This window comes from Chiloscyllium punctatum, chromosome 17 (assembly GCF_047496795.1).
Source record: "Chiloscyllium punctatum isolate Juve2018m chromosome 17, sChiPun1.3, whole genome shotgun sequence".
NCBI lineage: Eukaryota > Metazoa > Chordata > Chondrichthyes > Orectolobiformes > Hemiscylliidae > Chiloscyllium > Chiloscyllium punctatum.
The window spans coordinates 42,098,800-42,116,740 of NC_092755.1; the positions used below are offsets into that span (position 1 = coordinate 42,098,800).

Consider the following 17,941-nt stretch of genomic DNA (forward strand, 5'->3'; position numbering starts at 1 on the left):
ATTCTGTCTCACGGATAAACATGGAAATGACTACCAAGCTTATCATCTTGTAAATACTTTTAAAAAATTTACAAGGTGATAAACTTGGTAGTTTTTCCATGTTTATCTCTGAGATAGATTAAAAGAATCTTCTATTCTCCTACAGAATAACCACAGTATACAACAGGTTGCTCACTTACAGGTTAATGTTTGAACATCCTCCCAGGACAAGGTTTAGTTTATTTAAGTCTAACGTCAACAGTAAAGTAAAAACAAGACAATCTAAAAATAAGTCATGATGCACTAGGCATGAAATGTTCAGTGCTTGTCAAAAGATCATGATAAAAAAGATAAAGCTGAGAAAGGAAAGAATGTGATTGGAGTTGCTATAGAGAGAGTAGATACAAATACGTATCTAATGAAGAATGGAGAGAATCATGTAGATCATTTACTTGAAAGAGGAAGTGTGACAAAGGGAAAGGAAGATAAAATTCCAATATTCCAAATTCCTCCAAAAGTCCAAAGTGAAAGTAAATTAAGAGAGTCACAAAGAAAATGAAAGTTCACAGAATTTAGGCATTCACCAGTAACAAGACAATGGTTTTCATTGATGCGAATTGGTGTCATAGCTCCAACCATTAAGGAAAGTTGTTCATTAAAGTAAGTGCTCAGATTTAATATAGTCAGAGATGCTGAGACAGCAGAATCAAGCCGTAGGAAATAGGAGACACCCTCACTGAAAGAGAAAGGTGGCACAGTGGTTTCACTGAAAGTATGCAAAAAGGAAGAATGAACAAATTATTTTTATTAATTTTGTGAAATACTTTCAGATATTAAATAAACCTTTTTATTGACATTTAAATTACTCATGTAATTTTAATACATGCATGTTTCTGTTGTACAACCTCCTAAAATGTTAAGGTATCGTAGATGTTTGTTTTGTCACATTGCTTTCTGAGATTAGATGTACCTACATCAGTCTATATTTTAAAACAGACTTTGTTTTAATGAGTGGAGAGAAATTAATATTGTTAAAACCTGAGCGTTTTGTCATACTGCCCACTCTGTTGGGGTGGTGTAAAAGACAAATTATGCTTACTGTGAGACCAGGTCATCTCACAAGTGTGAAGAAACTCACCTTCATTTTTGTCTATTTTGTTGATCATCCGCCTCAAAGGGTCAATGTACTTTGATAGCTGCTTCAATTTGTCCAGGTACTGCTGTTCCTCAGTCTGTGTCCGACCAGCTGGACTTGGAACTGAGCCTGGGTTCACTGTAACAGCAAAAGAAGGATGCTTAGTTTGGACTTCAGGGCCCTAATAAAGCAGTGCAGGATTTTATTCTCTATACCCTGTAATGTTTTAGACACAAATGTTTAAGATAGAGCAAGACTCTAAAGCTTACACAATTGTTAGCCTGCCAGCAATCTGATCTGGTAGAGAGTGCCACCACGTAGTATTTAATCAGCACAGAGATAATGAAAAGTTGGTATCTACTCTGGTACACAGTCATTGGGAATTGTTATCTGCTCTGGTGCAGAGTCATTGAGAGCTGGCATTTGCTCCATGACAGGGGCACCAAGAGCTGGTATTTGCTCCAGTAATGGGGCACAAAGAGTTGCTATCTCCTCCAGTAATGGGGCACAGAAAGTTGGCATCAAATCCTGTGCACGATAACTGAGAGCTGGTATCTGATCCAGTATTGGGGTACACAGAGCTGGTATCAGCTCTAGTGCAGCAGCACTGAGAGCTGGCATTACTCCAGTACTGGACACCGAGAGCTAGTATCAGTTGTAGTACTGAGGCACCAAGAGTTGGTATCTGCTCCAGTACTGGAGCACCAAGAGCTGGTATCTGCGCCAGTACTGGGGCACTGAGAGCTGGTATCTGCGCCAGTACTGGGGCACTGAGAGCTGATATCTTCTCCAACACCGGGGCACTGAGAGCTTGTATCCGCTCCAGTACAGGATCCCGAGAGCCGGTATCTGCTCCTGTACACGATATCCAAGAGCTAGTATCTGCTGAAGTACAGGATCAGCAAGTGTTAGCGATACCCGTGAGCTGGTATCTGCTCGTGTACATGATTACCGAGAGCTGGTATCTGCTCCAGTACTGGGGCACAGAGAGCTGGTATCTACTGCAGTACTGAGATGTCAAGAGCTTGTATCTGCGTCAGTACTGGAGCACCGAGAACTGATATCTGCTCCAGGACTAGGGCACCGTGAGCTGGTATTTGCTCCAGTACACGATAACCAAGAGCTGGTATCTGTTCAAGTACAGGATCACCGAGTGTTGACATCTGCTCCTGTTCATGATAACCGTGAGCTGGTATCTGCTCGTGTGCATGATTACTGAGAGCTGGCATCTGCTCCAGTACTGGGGCACCGTGAGTTGGTATTTGCTACAGTACTGGGGTATCAAGACCTGGTATCTTTTAGAGTATGGGAGAAGCAAGAGTCATGACATATACAGCATGGAAACAGACCCTTCAGTCCAACCCGTCCACGCTGACCAGATATCCCAACCCAATCTAGTCCCACCTGCCAGCACCCAGCCCATATCCCTACAAACCCATCCTATTCATATACCCATCCAAATGCCTTTTAAATGTTGCAAATGTATCAGTGTCCACTACTTCCTCTGGCAGCTCATTCCATACACGCACCACCCGGTGTGGAAAAAGTTCCCCTTTAGGTCTCTTTTATATCTTTCTCCTCTCACCCTAAACCTATGCCCTCTAGTTCTGGACTCCCTGACCCCAGGGAAAAGACTTTGTCTATTTATCCTCTCCATGCCCCTCATGATTTTGTAAACTTCTATAAGAACAAAGAAAATTTACAGCCCAGGAACAGGCCTTTCGGCCCTCCAAGCCTGAACTGATCCAAATGTACGATCTAAACCTGTCGGTCAATTCCTAAGCATCTGTATCCCTCTGCTCCCCACCTACTCATGCATTTGTCCAGACGCATCTTAAATGAATCTAGCGTGCCTGTCTCTACCACCTCTGCTGGCAACGCATTCCAAACGCCCACCACCCTCTGTGTGAAGTACTTACCGCATGTATCCCCCCCTTAAACTTTCCACCTCTCACCCTGAAAGCGTGATTTCTCGTTATTGAATCCTTCACCCTGGGAAAAAGCTTGTCTCTATCCACCCTGTCTATACCCTTCATGATTTTGTAAACCTCAATCAGGTCCCCCCTCAATCTCCTTTTTCTAACGAAAATAAACCTAACCTACTCCCCCTTTCTTCACAGCTAGCACCTTCCACACCAGGCAACATCCTCGTAAACCTTCTCTGCACCCTCTCCAAAGTATCCACATCCTTTTGGTAATGTGGCAATCAGAACTGTACACAGTATTTTAAATGCGGCCGAACCAATGTCTTGTACAATTTTAACATGACTTGTCAGCTCTTATATTCAATACCCTTTTTGCAGCAGAGAGCGGCGGGAGCTGGGCAGAAGTGAAGTCGGAGCGCAGAGCCAGTCGGGAAGGTAAGTGATTGTTATTTGAGTGGAGAAGGACCCCGAGACACTACACGTGTAGTGTCTCCTACCCTCCCTCCTCCTCTAACCTAAAAAAAAGGACTCAGTCGGCTGAACAGGTAAGCTACTCAGTGTTCTTGTTTTGGAGACTAAGTGTAGAGTTATGGCAGCGCAGGCAGTGGAATGTTCCTCCTGCAGGATGTTTGAGGTGGGGGTGACCACCGATGCACCTGTGACATCATCTGCAGGAAGTGCAGCATGCTCCAGCTCCTCACAGACCGCGTTAGGGAACTGGAGCTGGAGTTGGATGAACTGAGAATTATTCGAGAGGCTGAGAGGGTGATAGATAGAAGCTACAGGGACAGTTACGCCAGAGAACAGAGGTAGCTGGGTAACAGTTAGAGGTGGGAAGGGGAGGAAGCAGGCAGTGCAGGGATCCCCTGTGGTCGTTCCCCTCAACAATAAGTATACCGCTTTGGATACTGTTGGGGGGGGGGGGGAACGACCTAGCAGGGGTAAACTGCAGTGACTGGGTCTCTGGCACGAGGTCCGGCTCTGAGGCTCAGAAGGGAAAGGGGGCGAGGAGGAGAGCACTAGTTATAGGAGACTCTATAGTTAGAGGAACAGACAGGCAGTTCTGTGGACATGGGCGAGACTCTCGGATGGTTTGTTGCCTCCCGGGTGCCAGGGTCTGAGACGTCTCGGACCGTATCTTCAGAATCCTTAAGGGGGAGGGTGTGCAGCCAGAAGTCGTGGTGCACATTGGCACCAACGATAGGTAGGAAGAGGGGTGGGGAGGTCATTCAGGAGCTCAGGGAGTTAGGCTGGAAGCTAAAAGCTAGGACGGACAGAGTCGTCATCTCTGGGGTGTTGCCGGTGCCACGTGACAGTGAGGCAAGGAATAGGGAGACAGTGCAGTTGAACACGTGCAAGGATGGTGTAGGAGGGAGGGCTTCAGGTATTTGGCCAATTGGACTGGATTCTGGGGAAGGTGGGACCTGTACAAGCAGGACGGGTTGCACCTGAACCAGAAGGGCACCAATATCCTGGGAGGTAGGTTTGCTAGCACTCTTCGGGGGGGGGGGGGGTTTAAATTAATTTGGCAGGGGGATGGGATCCGGACTTGTAGTCCAGTAAGCAGGTTAGCTGTTTTTCAGGATGTCCAAGAATGTAGGGAGGCTGTGGAGAAGGTAGCACTGACAGGGAATACTTGCGGACACAGAGATGGGTTCAAGTGTGTATACTTCAACGCAAGGAGTATCAGAAATAAGGTGGGTGAACGTAAGGCGTGGATCGGTACTTGGGACTACGTTGTTGTTGTCATCACAGAAACGTGGATAGAAGAGGGACAGGAATGGTTGTTGGAGGTTCCTGGTTACAGATGTTTCAGTAAGATTAGGGAGGGTGGTAAAAAAGGAGGGGGTATGGCGTTGCTAATTAGAAATGGTATAACGGCTGCAGAAAGGCAGTTCGAGGGGGATCGGCCTCTTGCGGTAGTATGGGCTGAAGTCAGAAATAGGAAAGGAGTAGTCACCTTGTTGGGTGTTTATTATAGGCCCCCCAATAGCAGCAGAGATGTGGAGAAACAGATTGGGAAACAGATTTTGGAAAGGTGCAGAAGCCACAGGGTAGTAGTCATGGGCGATTTCAACTTCCCAAATATTGATTGGAAGCTCTTTAGATCAAGTAGACTGGACGGGGCAGTGTTTGTGCAGTGTGTCCAGGAAGCTTTTCTAACTCAGTATGTAGATTGTCTGACCAAAGGGGAGGCCATATTGGATTTGGTACTCGGTAACGAACCGGGACAACTGATGGGCTTGTTCGTGGGTGAGCATTTTGGTGATGGTGACCATAATTCTGTGACTTTCACCTTGGTTATGGAGAGAGATAGGTGCATGCAACAGGGTAGGTTTTACAATTGGGGGAAGGGCAAATACGATGCTGCAAGACAGGATCTGAGGGGCATAAGTTGGGAGCATAGGCTGTCAGGGAAGGATGTCGTGGAAATGTGGAACTTTTCCAAGGAACAGATACAACGTGTCCTTGATATATATGTACCTGTCAGGCAGGGAAGAGATGGTCGTGTGAGGGAACCTTGGTTGATGAGGGAGGTTGAATGTCTTGTAAGGAGGAAGAAGGAGGCTTACATAAGGTTGAGGAAACAAGGTTCAGACGGAGCAGTGGAGGGATACAGGATAGCCAGGAGGGAGCTGAAGAAAGGGATTAGGAGAGCTCATAGAGGGCATGAAAATTCTTTGGCAGGTAGGATCAAGGATAACCCCAAGGCCTTTTATGCGTATGTGAGAAACATGAGAATGACGAGAACGAGGGTAGGTCCGATCAAGGACAGTAGTGGTAGACTGTGTATTGAGTCGGAAGAGATAGGAGAGGTCTTGAATGAGTACTTTTCTTCAGTACTTACAAATGAGAGGGACCGTATTGTTGAAGAGGAGAGTATGAAACGGACTGGTAAGCTAGAGGAGATACTTGTTAGGAAGGAAGTATTGGGCATTTGGAAAAACTTGAGGATAGACAAGTCCCCCGGGCCTGACGGGATATATCCTAGGATTATGTGGGAAGCAAGAGAAGAAATTGCAGAATCGTTGGCAATGATCTTTTCATCTTCACTGTCAACGGGGGTGGTACCAGGGGACTGGAGAGTGGCGAATGTTGTACCCCTGTTCAAAAAAGGGAATAGGGATAACCCCGGGAATTACAGGCCAATAGTCTTACTTCGGTGGTAGGCAAAGTAACGGAAAAGGTACTGAGGGATAGGATTTATGAGTATCTGGAAAGACACTGCTTGATTAGGGACAGCCAGCACGGATTTGTGAGGGGTAGGTCTTGCCTTACAAGTCTTATTGAATTCTTTGAGGAGGTGACCAAGCATGTGGATGAGGGTAGAGCAGTTGATGTAGTGTACATGGATTTTAGTAAGGCATTTGATAAGGTTCCCCATGGTTGGCTTATGCGGAAAGTCAGGAGGCATGGGATAGTGGGAAATTTGGCCAGTTGGATAGAGAACTGGCTAACCGGTCGAAGTCAGAGAGTGGTGGTAGATGGTAAATATTCAGCCTGGAGCCCAGTTACAAGTGGAGTTCCGCAGGGATCAGTTCTGGGTCCTCTGCTGTTTATTTTTTTTATTAATGACTTGGAAGAGGGAGTCGAAGGGTGGGTCAGTAAATTTGCAGATGATACTAAGATTGGTGGAGTTGTGGATAGGGAGGAGGGCCATTGTCGGCTGCATATGATGCAGAGCTGGGCTGAGAAGTGGCAGATGGAGTTTAACCCTGTCAAGTGCGAGGTTGTCCATTTTGGAAGGACAAATAAGAATACGGAATGCAGGCTTAACGGTAGGGTTCTTAGTAAGGTGGAGGAGCAGAGGGACCTTGGGGTATATGTTCATAGATCTTTGAAAGTTGCCACTCAGGTGGATAGAGATTGTAAGAAGGCCTATGGTGTATTAGCGTTCATTAGCAGAGGGGTTGAATTCAAGAGTCGTGAAGTGATGTTGCAGCTGTACAGGACCTTGGAGCTGTACATTTGGAGTGCTGTGTGCAGTTCTGGTCGCTTCACTTTAGGAAAGATGTAAAAGCTTTGGAGAGGGTGCAGAGGAGATTTACCAGAATGTTGCCTGGAATGGAGAATAGGTCGTACGAGGATAGGTTGAGAGTGCTAGGCCTTTTCTCGTTGGAACGGTGAAGGATGAGGGGTGACTTGATAGAGGTTTATAAATAGATAGAGTAGACAGTCAGAGACTTTTTCCCCGGGTACAACAGAGTGTTACAAGGCGACATAAACTTAAGGTGAAGGGTGGAAGGTATAGGGGGGATGTCAGGGGTAGGTTCTTTACCCAGAGAGTGGTGGGGGCATGGAATGCGCTGCCTATGGGAGTGGCAGAGTCAGAATCGTTGGTGACCTTTAAGCGGCAATTGGATAGGTACATGGATAGGTCGGTGCTTAAGCTGGGATAAATGTTCGGCACAACATCGTGGGCCGAAGGGGCTGTTCTGTGCTGTATTGTTCTATGTTCTACCTCATTCAATGAAGGCAAGCATACTATACGCCTTCTTGACCACTCTATCCACCTGTGCAGCAACCTTCAAGATACAATGGACCTGCACTCCCAGATCTCTCTGCCCATCAACTTTTCCTAAGGTCACCCCTCAGCCTCTGACGCTTCAGAGAAAACAGCCCCAGCCTGTTCAGCCTCTCCTTATAGCTCAAATCCTCCAACCTCCAGTCCTGGGGCACCGAGAGCTGGCATCGGCTCCAGTACTGGGGTACCAAAAGCTGGTATCTGCTAGAGTACGGGAGCACTAAGAGCTGGCATCTGGTCCAGTACTGTGGCACTGAGAGGTGATATCTGCTTCAGTACTTGGGCACCGAGAACTGGCATTTGCTCCAGTACTGGGGCACCGAGGGCTGGTATCTGCTCCAGTACTGGGGCACCGAGGGCTGGTATCTGCTCCAGTACTGGGGCACCGAGGGCTGGTATCTGCTCCAGTACTGGGGCACCGAGGGCTGGTATCTGCTCCAGTACTGGGGCGCTGAGGGCTGGTATCTGCTCCAGTACTGGGGCACCGAGGGCTGGTATCTGCTCCAGTACTGGGGCACCGAGGGCTGGTATCTGTTCCAAGACTGGGGCACTGAAAGCTGGTATCTGCTGTAGTACTAGGGCACAAGAACTGATCTTTTCCAGTACAGAGATACTGAGAGGAGCTCCAGCTCAGCATCCCCAAGACGCATCTGATCTAGTACTGGGGCACTGACAGCTGATATCTGCTTCAGTACGGGATATGTTTGAGCTGGTATCTGCTCCACTGCAGAGATACCAAGAGCTGGTATCTGCACCAGATAAGAGTGAGCCACCAAGCCATGTAATAGTCACAACACACGACATGGCCTAACTAGGGACATTCAGCATGGCTTTGTGCAGGGCAGGTCATGTCTTACTAATGTAATTGAATTTTTCAAGGAGTTAACAAAGTTGATCAATGAGTGTACAGTAGTGAGATGTTGTCTACATGGAACTTAGTAAGGTTTTTGATAAGGTTCCTCTTAATAGGCTCATCCAGAAGACTAAGATGCATGAGATTCAGGTGACTTGGCCATCTGGATTTAGAAGTGGCTTGTCCATAGATTGGAGAGGGCAAGGAAAGATGTTTTTCTAGCTTGAAGTCTGTGACTAGTGATGTTCTGCAGGGATCTGTACTGGAACATCTGTTGTTTGTGATATATATAAATGACTTGGATAGAAATATAGATGGGTGGGTTAGCAAGTTTGCAGACAATACAAAGATCAGTGGAATTGTGGATAATGTAGAAGGCTGTCAACGGATGCAGAGGGATATAGATCAGTTGCAGATATGGGCGCAGAAATAGCAGATGGAGTTTAATCCGGGTAAATGTGAGGTGCTGCATTTTGGAAGATCAAATATTAAAGAAAAGTATAGTGGCAGGACTCTGAACCGCACTGATAAACAGATGGATCTTGGCGTTCAAGTCCATAGCTCCTTGAAAGTGGCCACACAAGATGATAGGATGGCACAGGTAGTGTACGGCATGCTTACCTTTATTAGTCAGGGAATTGAGTACAGACGTCAGGACATCATTTTGCAGATTTATAAGAACATAGAACATAACAGCATAGTACAGGCCCTTTGGCCCTCGATGTTGCGCAGACCTGTGGAACCAATCTGAAGCCCATCTATCCAACACTATTCCATTTTCATCCATATGTCTATCAGATCAGTCTACTACTGTTGCAGGCAGGCCATTCCACACCCCTACTACTCTGAGTAAAGAAACTACCTCTGACATTTGTCCTATATCTATCACCCCTCAATTTAAAGATATGTCCTCTCATGCTAGCCATCACTATCAGAGAAAAAGGGCTCTCACTGTCCTCCGTTTCTAACCCCCAATTATCTTACATGTCTCAATTAAATCACCTCTCAACCTTTGTCTCTCTAATGAAAACAGCCTCAAGTCCCCCAGCCTTTCCTCATAAGACCTTCCTGCCATACCAGGCAACATTCTAGGAAATCTCCTCTGAACTCTCCCCAAAGCTTCCACATCCTTCCTATAATGCAGTGATCGGAACTGTATGCAATTATGGCCATGCTAGAGTTTTGTGCAGCTGCAACATGACCACATGGCTATGAAACTCAATCCCTCTACCAATAAAAGCCAACACACTGCATGCCTTCTTAACACCCCTAGCAGCTGTTACGTCAAGATATCTCTGCTCATCTACACTCCCAAGAATCTTACCATTAGCCCAGTACTCTGCATTCCTGTTGCACCTTCCAAAGTGAATTACCTCACACTTTTCCATTAAACTCCATTTGCCACCTCTCAGCTCAGCTCTGCAGCTTATCTATGTCCCTTTGTAACCTGCAACATCCTTCAGCACTATCCACAACTCCATCAACCTTAGCGTCATCCACAAATTTACTAACCCATCCTTCTATGCTCTCATCCAGGTCATTTATAAAAATGACAAACAGCAGTGGACCCAAAACAGACCCTTGCAGTGCACCACTAGTAAATGAACTCCAGGATGAACATTTCCCATCAACCACCAGCCTGTCTTCTTTCAGCTAGCCAATTTATGATCCAAACCACTAATTCACCTCAACCCCATGCCTCCGTATTTTGTGCAATAGCCTATTGTTGGAAACCTAATCAAACGCCTTACTGAAATCCAAATACATTGCATCAACCACGTTACCCTCATCCACTGTTTGGTCACCATCTCTAAGAACTCAATAAGGTATGCCAGCATGACCTACCCTTCACAAAACCGTGTTGAACATCCCTAATCAACTTTTTCATTTCGAGATTATTATAAATCCTATCTCCTATAACCTTTTCCAACACTGTGTCTACAACACAAATAAGGCTCACTGGTCTATAATTACCAAGGTGGTCTCTACTCCCATTCTTGAACAAGATAACAACATTTGCTATCTACAGTCTTCTGGCACTATTTCTGTAGGCAATAACAACATAAAAATCAAATTCCCAGAAAATCAGAGGATAAATCCCACCCGGCCAGAGGACTTATCTATTTTTACACTTTTCAGAATTGCTAACACACCTCCTTGCTAACGTCAATCCCGTCTAGTCTGGTAACCAAGACTTTGGTCAGGCCACACTTCAGAGTAGACTAGGTTACCTACAGTGTGGAAACAGGCCATTTGGCCCAACAAGTCCACAATGACCCTCCAAAGAGGAACCCACCCAGACCTATTCCTCTACCTACATTTACCCCTGATTAATACACCTAACATTATGGACAATTTTGCATGGCTAATTCACCTTACCTACAGGTGAATTAGCCTGTGAATTGGACTGTGGGAGGAAACCAGAGCACCCGGAGGAAACCCACGCAGACACGGGGAGAATGTGCAAACTCCACACAGACCGTTGCCTGAGGCTGAATTTGAACCCGGGTCCCTGGTGCTGCGGGGCAACAGTGCTAACCACTGAGCCACTGTACCGCCCTGAGTATTGTGTTTAATTCTGGCCACCACATTACACGAAGGATGTGAAGGCTTTGGAGAGGATGCAGAAGAGGTTTACCAGGATGCTGCCTGCATCAGAGGGTATGAGCCACATAGACAAACTCGGGTTGTTTTCTCTGGAGCAGCGGGGGCTAAGGGGAGACTTGATAGAAGTCTATAAGATTACAGGATGCATAGTTGAGGTTGACAATCAGAATCTTTTTCCCAGAACTGCAATGTCTAATACTAGGGGGCACGCATTTAAGTTGAGACTGGAAAGTTCAAAGGAGATGTGAGATGTTTTTTGATACAGCGAAGAGTCTGAAATGTGCTGCCAAGGATGGTGGTGGAGGCAGATATAATACAGGAGTTTAAGGGACTTTTAGATAAGCACATGAACATACAAGGAATGAAGGAATACGGACCAAGGGCAGGCAGAAGAGTTTAGTTTAATTTGGCATCATGCTCGCCACAAGTCTGTGGGCCAAAGTCTGTGCTGTACAGTTCAATGTTCTACAGCATCTTGTAGACACAGAAAATAAATGCAGACCATAAATTCCAAAAATTGTGAACCTTTTACACAAGACTCCAACATTATGTTTTTACAAAGGACAGTGCCACTTGGTAAATGCTTGTCTATTTACATTTTTTTCCAGTCCCATAGACTCTTAGTTTATCTCCTCTTCATTTGACAGCAGTCACACAGTCCTACACTGTGGCAGCCTTACTAGTAATGGTTCTCAGCCAGTGGGAAGCCCTTTACAGATCAGTCTCTAACCACAAGGTTCACTAATAAGACTCTGACTGGCACATACTTCAGGTGTCACACTTACAGTTCTATAGTTAAAGATTTGAAAACTGGTACCAAATTCAATGGAATAAGCAGAATTTTAGGCTTAAATGATATTGTGCAATATTAATGTTTAATGCAACTGTGGATAAAGTAACTTCACACACTTCTGTTGGATACTGCCACTCTCATCATAGCTCAAGAATTGAATATCTGCCTGATTGAAAGATGCAATTAATTTGGTTCACTATTGATTGTGAGTACAACAATGACATTAACTCTCAAGTCACAGTAAGATCATGAAATTCACTGCTAGTTGATATTTAGGATGAAGATTCATGTGAATGTAGTAGAAAGGGATGGGAGCAGGGACATTATAGCTCCTGTAAGACTTCAAAAGGAAGGTCTTACTCAAAATGAAGAAACTAGCATGACATCCACACTTCCAACCTTACTGATTCCAGCAGATAAATGCATCACTCTGTGCTTCACAGAACATAAAGTACCAGAACTGATCTGGAGTTGGTGCAGCGTTGGATGAGGTCGCTCAGTTTTCAGTGGACAGGACAAGGCATTCCTAGACTGGCCAGGTGAGGAGTGGAGAAACAGGAATCTTCAGCTCGGGTCTTGCTGCTGTGATACAAAAGTACAAGCTTGCTGCTGTCAAGGACAGAGAATTGACCCAACTGTGGCTCCCCACAATGTGCAATCATCTACCAATGTTACATACCGTCACGATCAGTGTTAAGCTGGCATTGACACTGGTCAACAAAATAAACAAGTCATAGAAACCCAATGTTGTTCTACCTCAGTCAGAGGATGATATAAACATTCACCATTTACTCTTAATCTTGCTAAGCTGTGCCTCTGACAGTCAACTCAGTTCTGGGCCTCTTCTGATGCTAAACAGTCGGCCACTTGGGAAAGCTGTCTCACATTAACATGACTGATAGTAGGCTGTACCTGTCACACTGCTCAGAATTTTTCAATGGTGTAGCGCACCACGAGTGACACATGGCTGATAACCTTCTTCACTAATGTTTCAAACCAGGCAACTTACCAGTACAGCTTGGAGATGGTGGCGTTAACATCAGAACCCTGCCACTGAACATCAAACTGAATCCAAAACAATGTTATGCCATAGGTATCAGTCTTGCTGTTGTGGGATGGAATGACAGAATTGTCAGAGCCGAGAAGGAAGTCATTTGCCCCATCAAGCCTGCATTGACTCTTCATCATTATCTAGTACCACTTTTCTGCTTTCACCCCATTTCTCTGCTCACTATTTCGATCCATATAATCATCCAGTGCCCCTCTTGAAAGCCTCAGCTGAACCTGCCTCCTCTACGATTCCAGGTAGTGCATTCCACAGCCTCAGTATTGACATGTGAGAAAGTGTTTTCTCACACCATCCTTATTTTGTTTGTAGATCACTTTAAATCGACTGCATCTTATTCTTATTCCATGTACAAACGGGAACAACTCCGTCTAGCCCACTCATGATTTTGAAAACCTCTACTAAATCTCCTCTCAGCTTCTTCTCTCCAAGGTGAACAATCCCAGCTTCTTCAATCTATCCTTAGAAATGAAGTTCGCATTCCCAAAACAATTTTTGTAAATCACTTCTGCACATTCTCTATTCACACCCTTCCCAAAATGTGGCATCCACAACTGTACACAATACTGCAGTTGGTGTCTGAAAAGTGTCTTCTACAAGTTCAGCATCACCTCCTCCGCGCTTGTCCTCGATGTCCTGCCACCATCAATGATTTTTGCACATATATACCCAGGTCCCTCTGCTCCTGCACCCCTTTAGAATTGTAATCGCAATTTAATGTTGCTTTTCAGTATTCTTCCTACCAAAGTACATTACCTCACACTTTTCCAATGAACCTATCCACCAACACAACCAACTTGTTAATGCACTTTTGGAATTTCACACTGATCTCACAAGACTGGTGATTCTGGACAGCTTAACACAATTAGAATGGTGCCAAGTGCTATCTGTCTACAACTTAACAATATAACTGTAAACACCATACCTGGAGTATTGAGGGGGCCTGGGGAAGGGACACTGAAATTCTGTGGTGTCCGTGCTGCAGCTGGACTCTGTGTTGTCTGTGCTGATGGACTTGGCAGGAAGGCACTTGGTGATGGAGCTGGACCAGAACTGCAACAGATCAATCAGAGTTTGATTGCTTTATGACAATCAGTGGACGTACCCTGCAATATCTCTCATTGCAGAAGATTTCATATCTAGTTTGGGAAAAAGAATCAACCTTCCTCCAACATGCTTTTCTGGTAAGAAAAAAAATCTCAACGACTTTAACTTTCTATAAAGCCCAAATCTGTGCAAAAGCTTTAAAACTACTGCCATTTTTGGAAATTCTTTTTCCGCTCTTGCTCATTTCATGATAGGCACTTTCATTCCCAATTTATTGCTCCACATCAATACCACTTCCTCTGAATGTTCTTCTGTACCCAAGATTCATTCTACACATTCTGCACGCTGAAAGCAGGACGCATTGCAGCATCCTATTACTATTCATTCTTTGCTACGAGTTTAAAAATATGGAACTTCAGGCTTACTCAAGTCTATGATTTTGGGCTATTAAAACACCACTTTGGTGTTATCAAACAATCAATTCCAGCTTTGCATCTTGCTTTCTCCAAAAACTTAATATTCCCTCTGCATTACTGTCTGTTCTTGGATGGCTCAGGCACATCCTATTACAATTCCACTCAGGGATTCATCTAGAACTTCAAGAAGAAACATTAGTCCATTCCATCTCCAGGTCCAAGAATACATTATTTACTGTATTCATGGAGGAAAATTGATCTTTAGTATTCTGTTTTAATAACACTAGTTGCATTGTTTCCTTAAATACATATATTGACCACATTTTCCTGGCATCAATGCTACAGCAGTGTTCCTTCTTTTAAACAGTTAAAATGTATAGCTGGGCTAGAACTTAAACTATCTTCATGAGTGTCTCTGCATGATGCTGGCAAAATGGTATGATTACTTTAATGCTAAGAGTGAGGCTAGTTATAGCTTAATATAGGAATTATAACTGGTCCAGAAAGTTTAAGTTGGGTTAACACAATCAAAACTAGTCATTGAACAATATGGTCCCTCAGAGAATATACCTTCACTTAATGTTAAATGATTGGATTTCACTTTAGGACCTTAATGATAGTAACTACTTCATTAACTATGTACACTAAAGCTACAAAGAACAGGATAAAATAAGGTGGATAAACGCACACCTGGCTGAAACAACAATTCAAAAATGATCTCATATCACACAGAATTTGATTTCTTGACAGATCAGTTAAATAGATGTGATGCATGCAATCTTAATCATGCAGATCTTAATCTGGACATAATGGATTTGCAAAAAAATGTTTAAATATCTTAAATGGTTATACTTTTAATAGCAACAACTTGCCTTCATATGGCACAACACAAGTATATCTGGTAACCACTGATGCATTTTCAATGTTCTTTCAAAGTCCCCAATTCACTAATGTCACAAGAAGGAAGCATAAAAGAATATTTGGATTACTGTGTACCAAGCTTATCGTTTTTTTCTGTAATCTCTCTCACCTAACAATTTTACACTAACCAGTTCTGATGAAAGGTATAACTGAATTGAATGGTGGAGCAGGCTCAGAGAATGATCTACTCATGTTCCTATTTCTTGTGTTATTCTGTTGTCCCAATTCTGTTTATACTGGAACAGGATAACAGTAGCTTCTATACTTGTCATCAAATGCCTTCTTAAAATCTATAACACCTACAGATAAGCCCCTATCCACTATGTTAGTCATCTCTTCAAAAAAATTCAGCTATGTTTGTAAGACATGACCTACCTGCTGATTCTGTCTGATCCCTGAATTACCAGAAATGTCAAAACCATGCCTAATATTCTACCCACCTTCCTGACCATTGTCTCAGGCTGAACAAGTCTGTCTGTACCACTGGGAATCTATTCAATCCCAATCTGATCTTTCCCTTCAGGAATACCTTCTGTTTCCAAGTTGTAATATTATTCATTTTCACTGATGAAAACCTCATTCATGTTTTTTTTAGCATTTCCACACTACTATTCTCATGGCCTACTGGTGTGCTTTCCACATATTCTGAAATTTCACTTCACCCAGAACTTTCTCCCTATATACTATTCTGCAGCATCTACGGAGAGAGAAAAACAGGATTAATGTTTTGAGACTGGTATAACTCTTCTTCCAGACCCTGAAGAAATCATGTCAGACTTGAAACTCTAACTCTGTTTCTCTTTTCACAGATGCTGCCAAACTGGCTGAATTTGTCCAGAACTCGGTGCTCATTTCAGATTTCCACATTCTGCAAGATTTCCTTTTTACTCCTGTCTTTATTTATTTTGAATCTCTGTCTTTTAGCGTCTCAAATTTAAAACTCTTACTTCTCTTCACTTTACCACTGAAGACAGTGTCATAAGTCCTCTTGGCTTCACAATATGGAATTAACTCCCTGAACCCTTATCACGACCTCCAAGCCTTCCTTTAAAAATATCTGAAGTGCTTTGGTACGTTTTTCCACAGTAAAGGTGCTGTGTAAATGAAAGCTGTACAAACATGAAACAAGACTCATTACAAGATCTCAGCAACTAAATTCAAACTAAGGGCTTCCAGCACTACAGTTACTACTTAGGACACTATTAGGTTATGGGGCAAGACCAGTGAAACATAATTAGACTTTGGAGTATAGGCAGTGGATCATGCTATTAAAGTGACAATAAGACAATGCAAAATATTAAGAGCTTAATCAAAAAATGATAATTTGAACACTTTCAGAATGTGATATTCACACTATAATTAGAGAAACAAATAATAACATTAACTTAGCAGGCAGGTGGGACTAGTTTAGTTTGCGATTATGTTCAGCATGGATTGGATTGATCTGAAGGGTCTGTTTCTGTGCCATATGTCTCTATGACTCTTTTAAACAAACAAAATCTTTTACATACTCTCCATGCTGGAAATCAGCAATATACATAACAAATAAAGAAAACAAAAAAACAGCTAAAAAGAAGTGTGCTATTATTTTATAAAGATAGCATACAGCAAGACAACTGCATACTTGTCCTGACTGCTTTGCCAGTGGAACATTATTTATTTTAAAGAACCTCATCACCATGAAAGTAAGAACACAAACTACAGTAGCAGCCACACATTCAAACCCCAGTCCCTTAAATCTGGGGTGGAGGGAATACTCAATAAAACAGCTCCTCAGACATCCTTAACTGCACTTTAGCCTCCCATGATAGTGTTTCGACAGATGTTGCAAAGTTAACTCTTACTAGATCTTTTACTGAAAAAGTGACAGCTCAGAGATGGTGCTGAGCAGAAAATGAGACCATGCTTCCATTAATAATCAAAATCTCAAGCACATCCATCCTGCCTCCTTCAACGTGCTTCTTGGAATTTGTTTCCTCTAGAAACATGGCATTGAAAGAGTCAAAACACCTCATATCACTCACCTCACAGAGCTCTGCTGGGACGAAGGTGGTTGAGGAGATGGTTGTGGCTGCGGTGGTGGAAGCATCGTCTGCACTTGCTGCACTGGAGAAGGTATCATGGCAATCGCATTGTTAACCTGTAGTTAGGCAGACACAAGCAATGCAGGCAATGAATACCTACAATTTCACAGGACACACCTCCTGCATCCTTCTTCATTCTTTTTTAGAGCAGGCTGCAGGATTACCTTGCAGAACAGAGTGCTGTCTTTAAATACCTAGCCAACATCATCACAAAACCTCATCACCACTCTCTGTAGGTTACTAAGACAAATCTACAATGTCCTGCCAACTAAGTCTGAATTAAGATTCAGTTGGATTGATTAAAAATAATTGTGAATCAAAGCAAATTTCATTATCTCCCTCTTCTCCAAGACAATATACTGTTTTTGTTTGATGAGCCTTCAAAAGTATTTTGTTGGCCACAAAGTGCTTTGGGATAGCCTGAGAATGTGAAAGGTGCTACATAAATGTAGATTCTTCCCTGGCTGTAGCCAAAATGCGGCAAAGCGAAGTTCAAATCAGAGGAGTTGCTATCGGCACTTCAAAGCTCCTAAGCTTTACTTGCATTGTTTAGCCTTGGAAAGCTATAGCAGATTTTCACACAACTAGTT

The 17,941-nt window shown here is 43.6% G+C and overlaps 1 protein-coding gene across 4 annotated transcripts in view; it reads right to left on the minus strand.

Annotated features, from left to right (window-relative positions):
* med15 (mediator complex subunit 15) overlaps positions 1 to 17,941 on the minus strand; it is a 159,164-nt gene that overhangs the window by 21,562 nt on the left and 119,661 nt on the right. For all 4 annotated transcript variants that reach the window (XM_072587003.1, XM_072587001.1, XM_072587002.1 and 1 more), the window contains 3 exons: positions 17,292 to 17,407; positions 13,809 to 13,936; positions 1,118 to 1,252 (listed from right to left, as the gene is read on the minus strand). In XM_072587003.1, the coding sequence (XP_072443104.1) occupies positions 1,118 to 1,252; positions 13,809 to 13,936; positions 17,292 to 17,407 (379 nt within the window). The remainder of the gene's footprint in view (positions 1 to 1,117; positions 1,253 to 13,808; positions 13,937 to 17,291; positions 17,408 to 17,941) is intronic.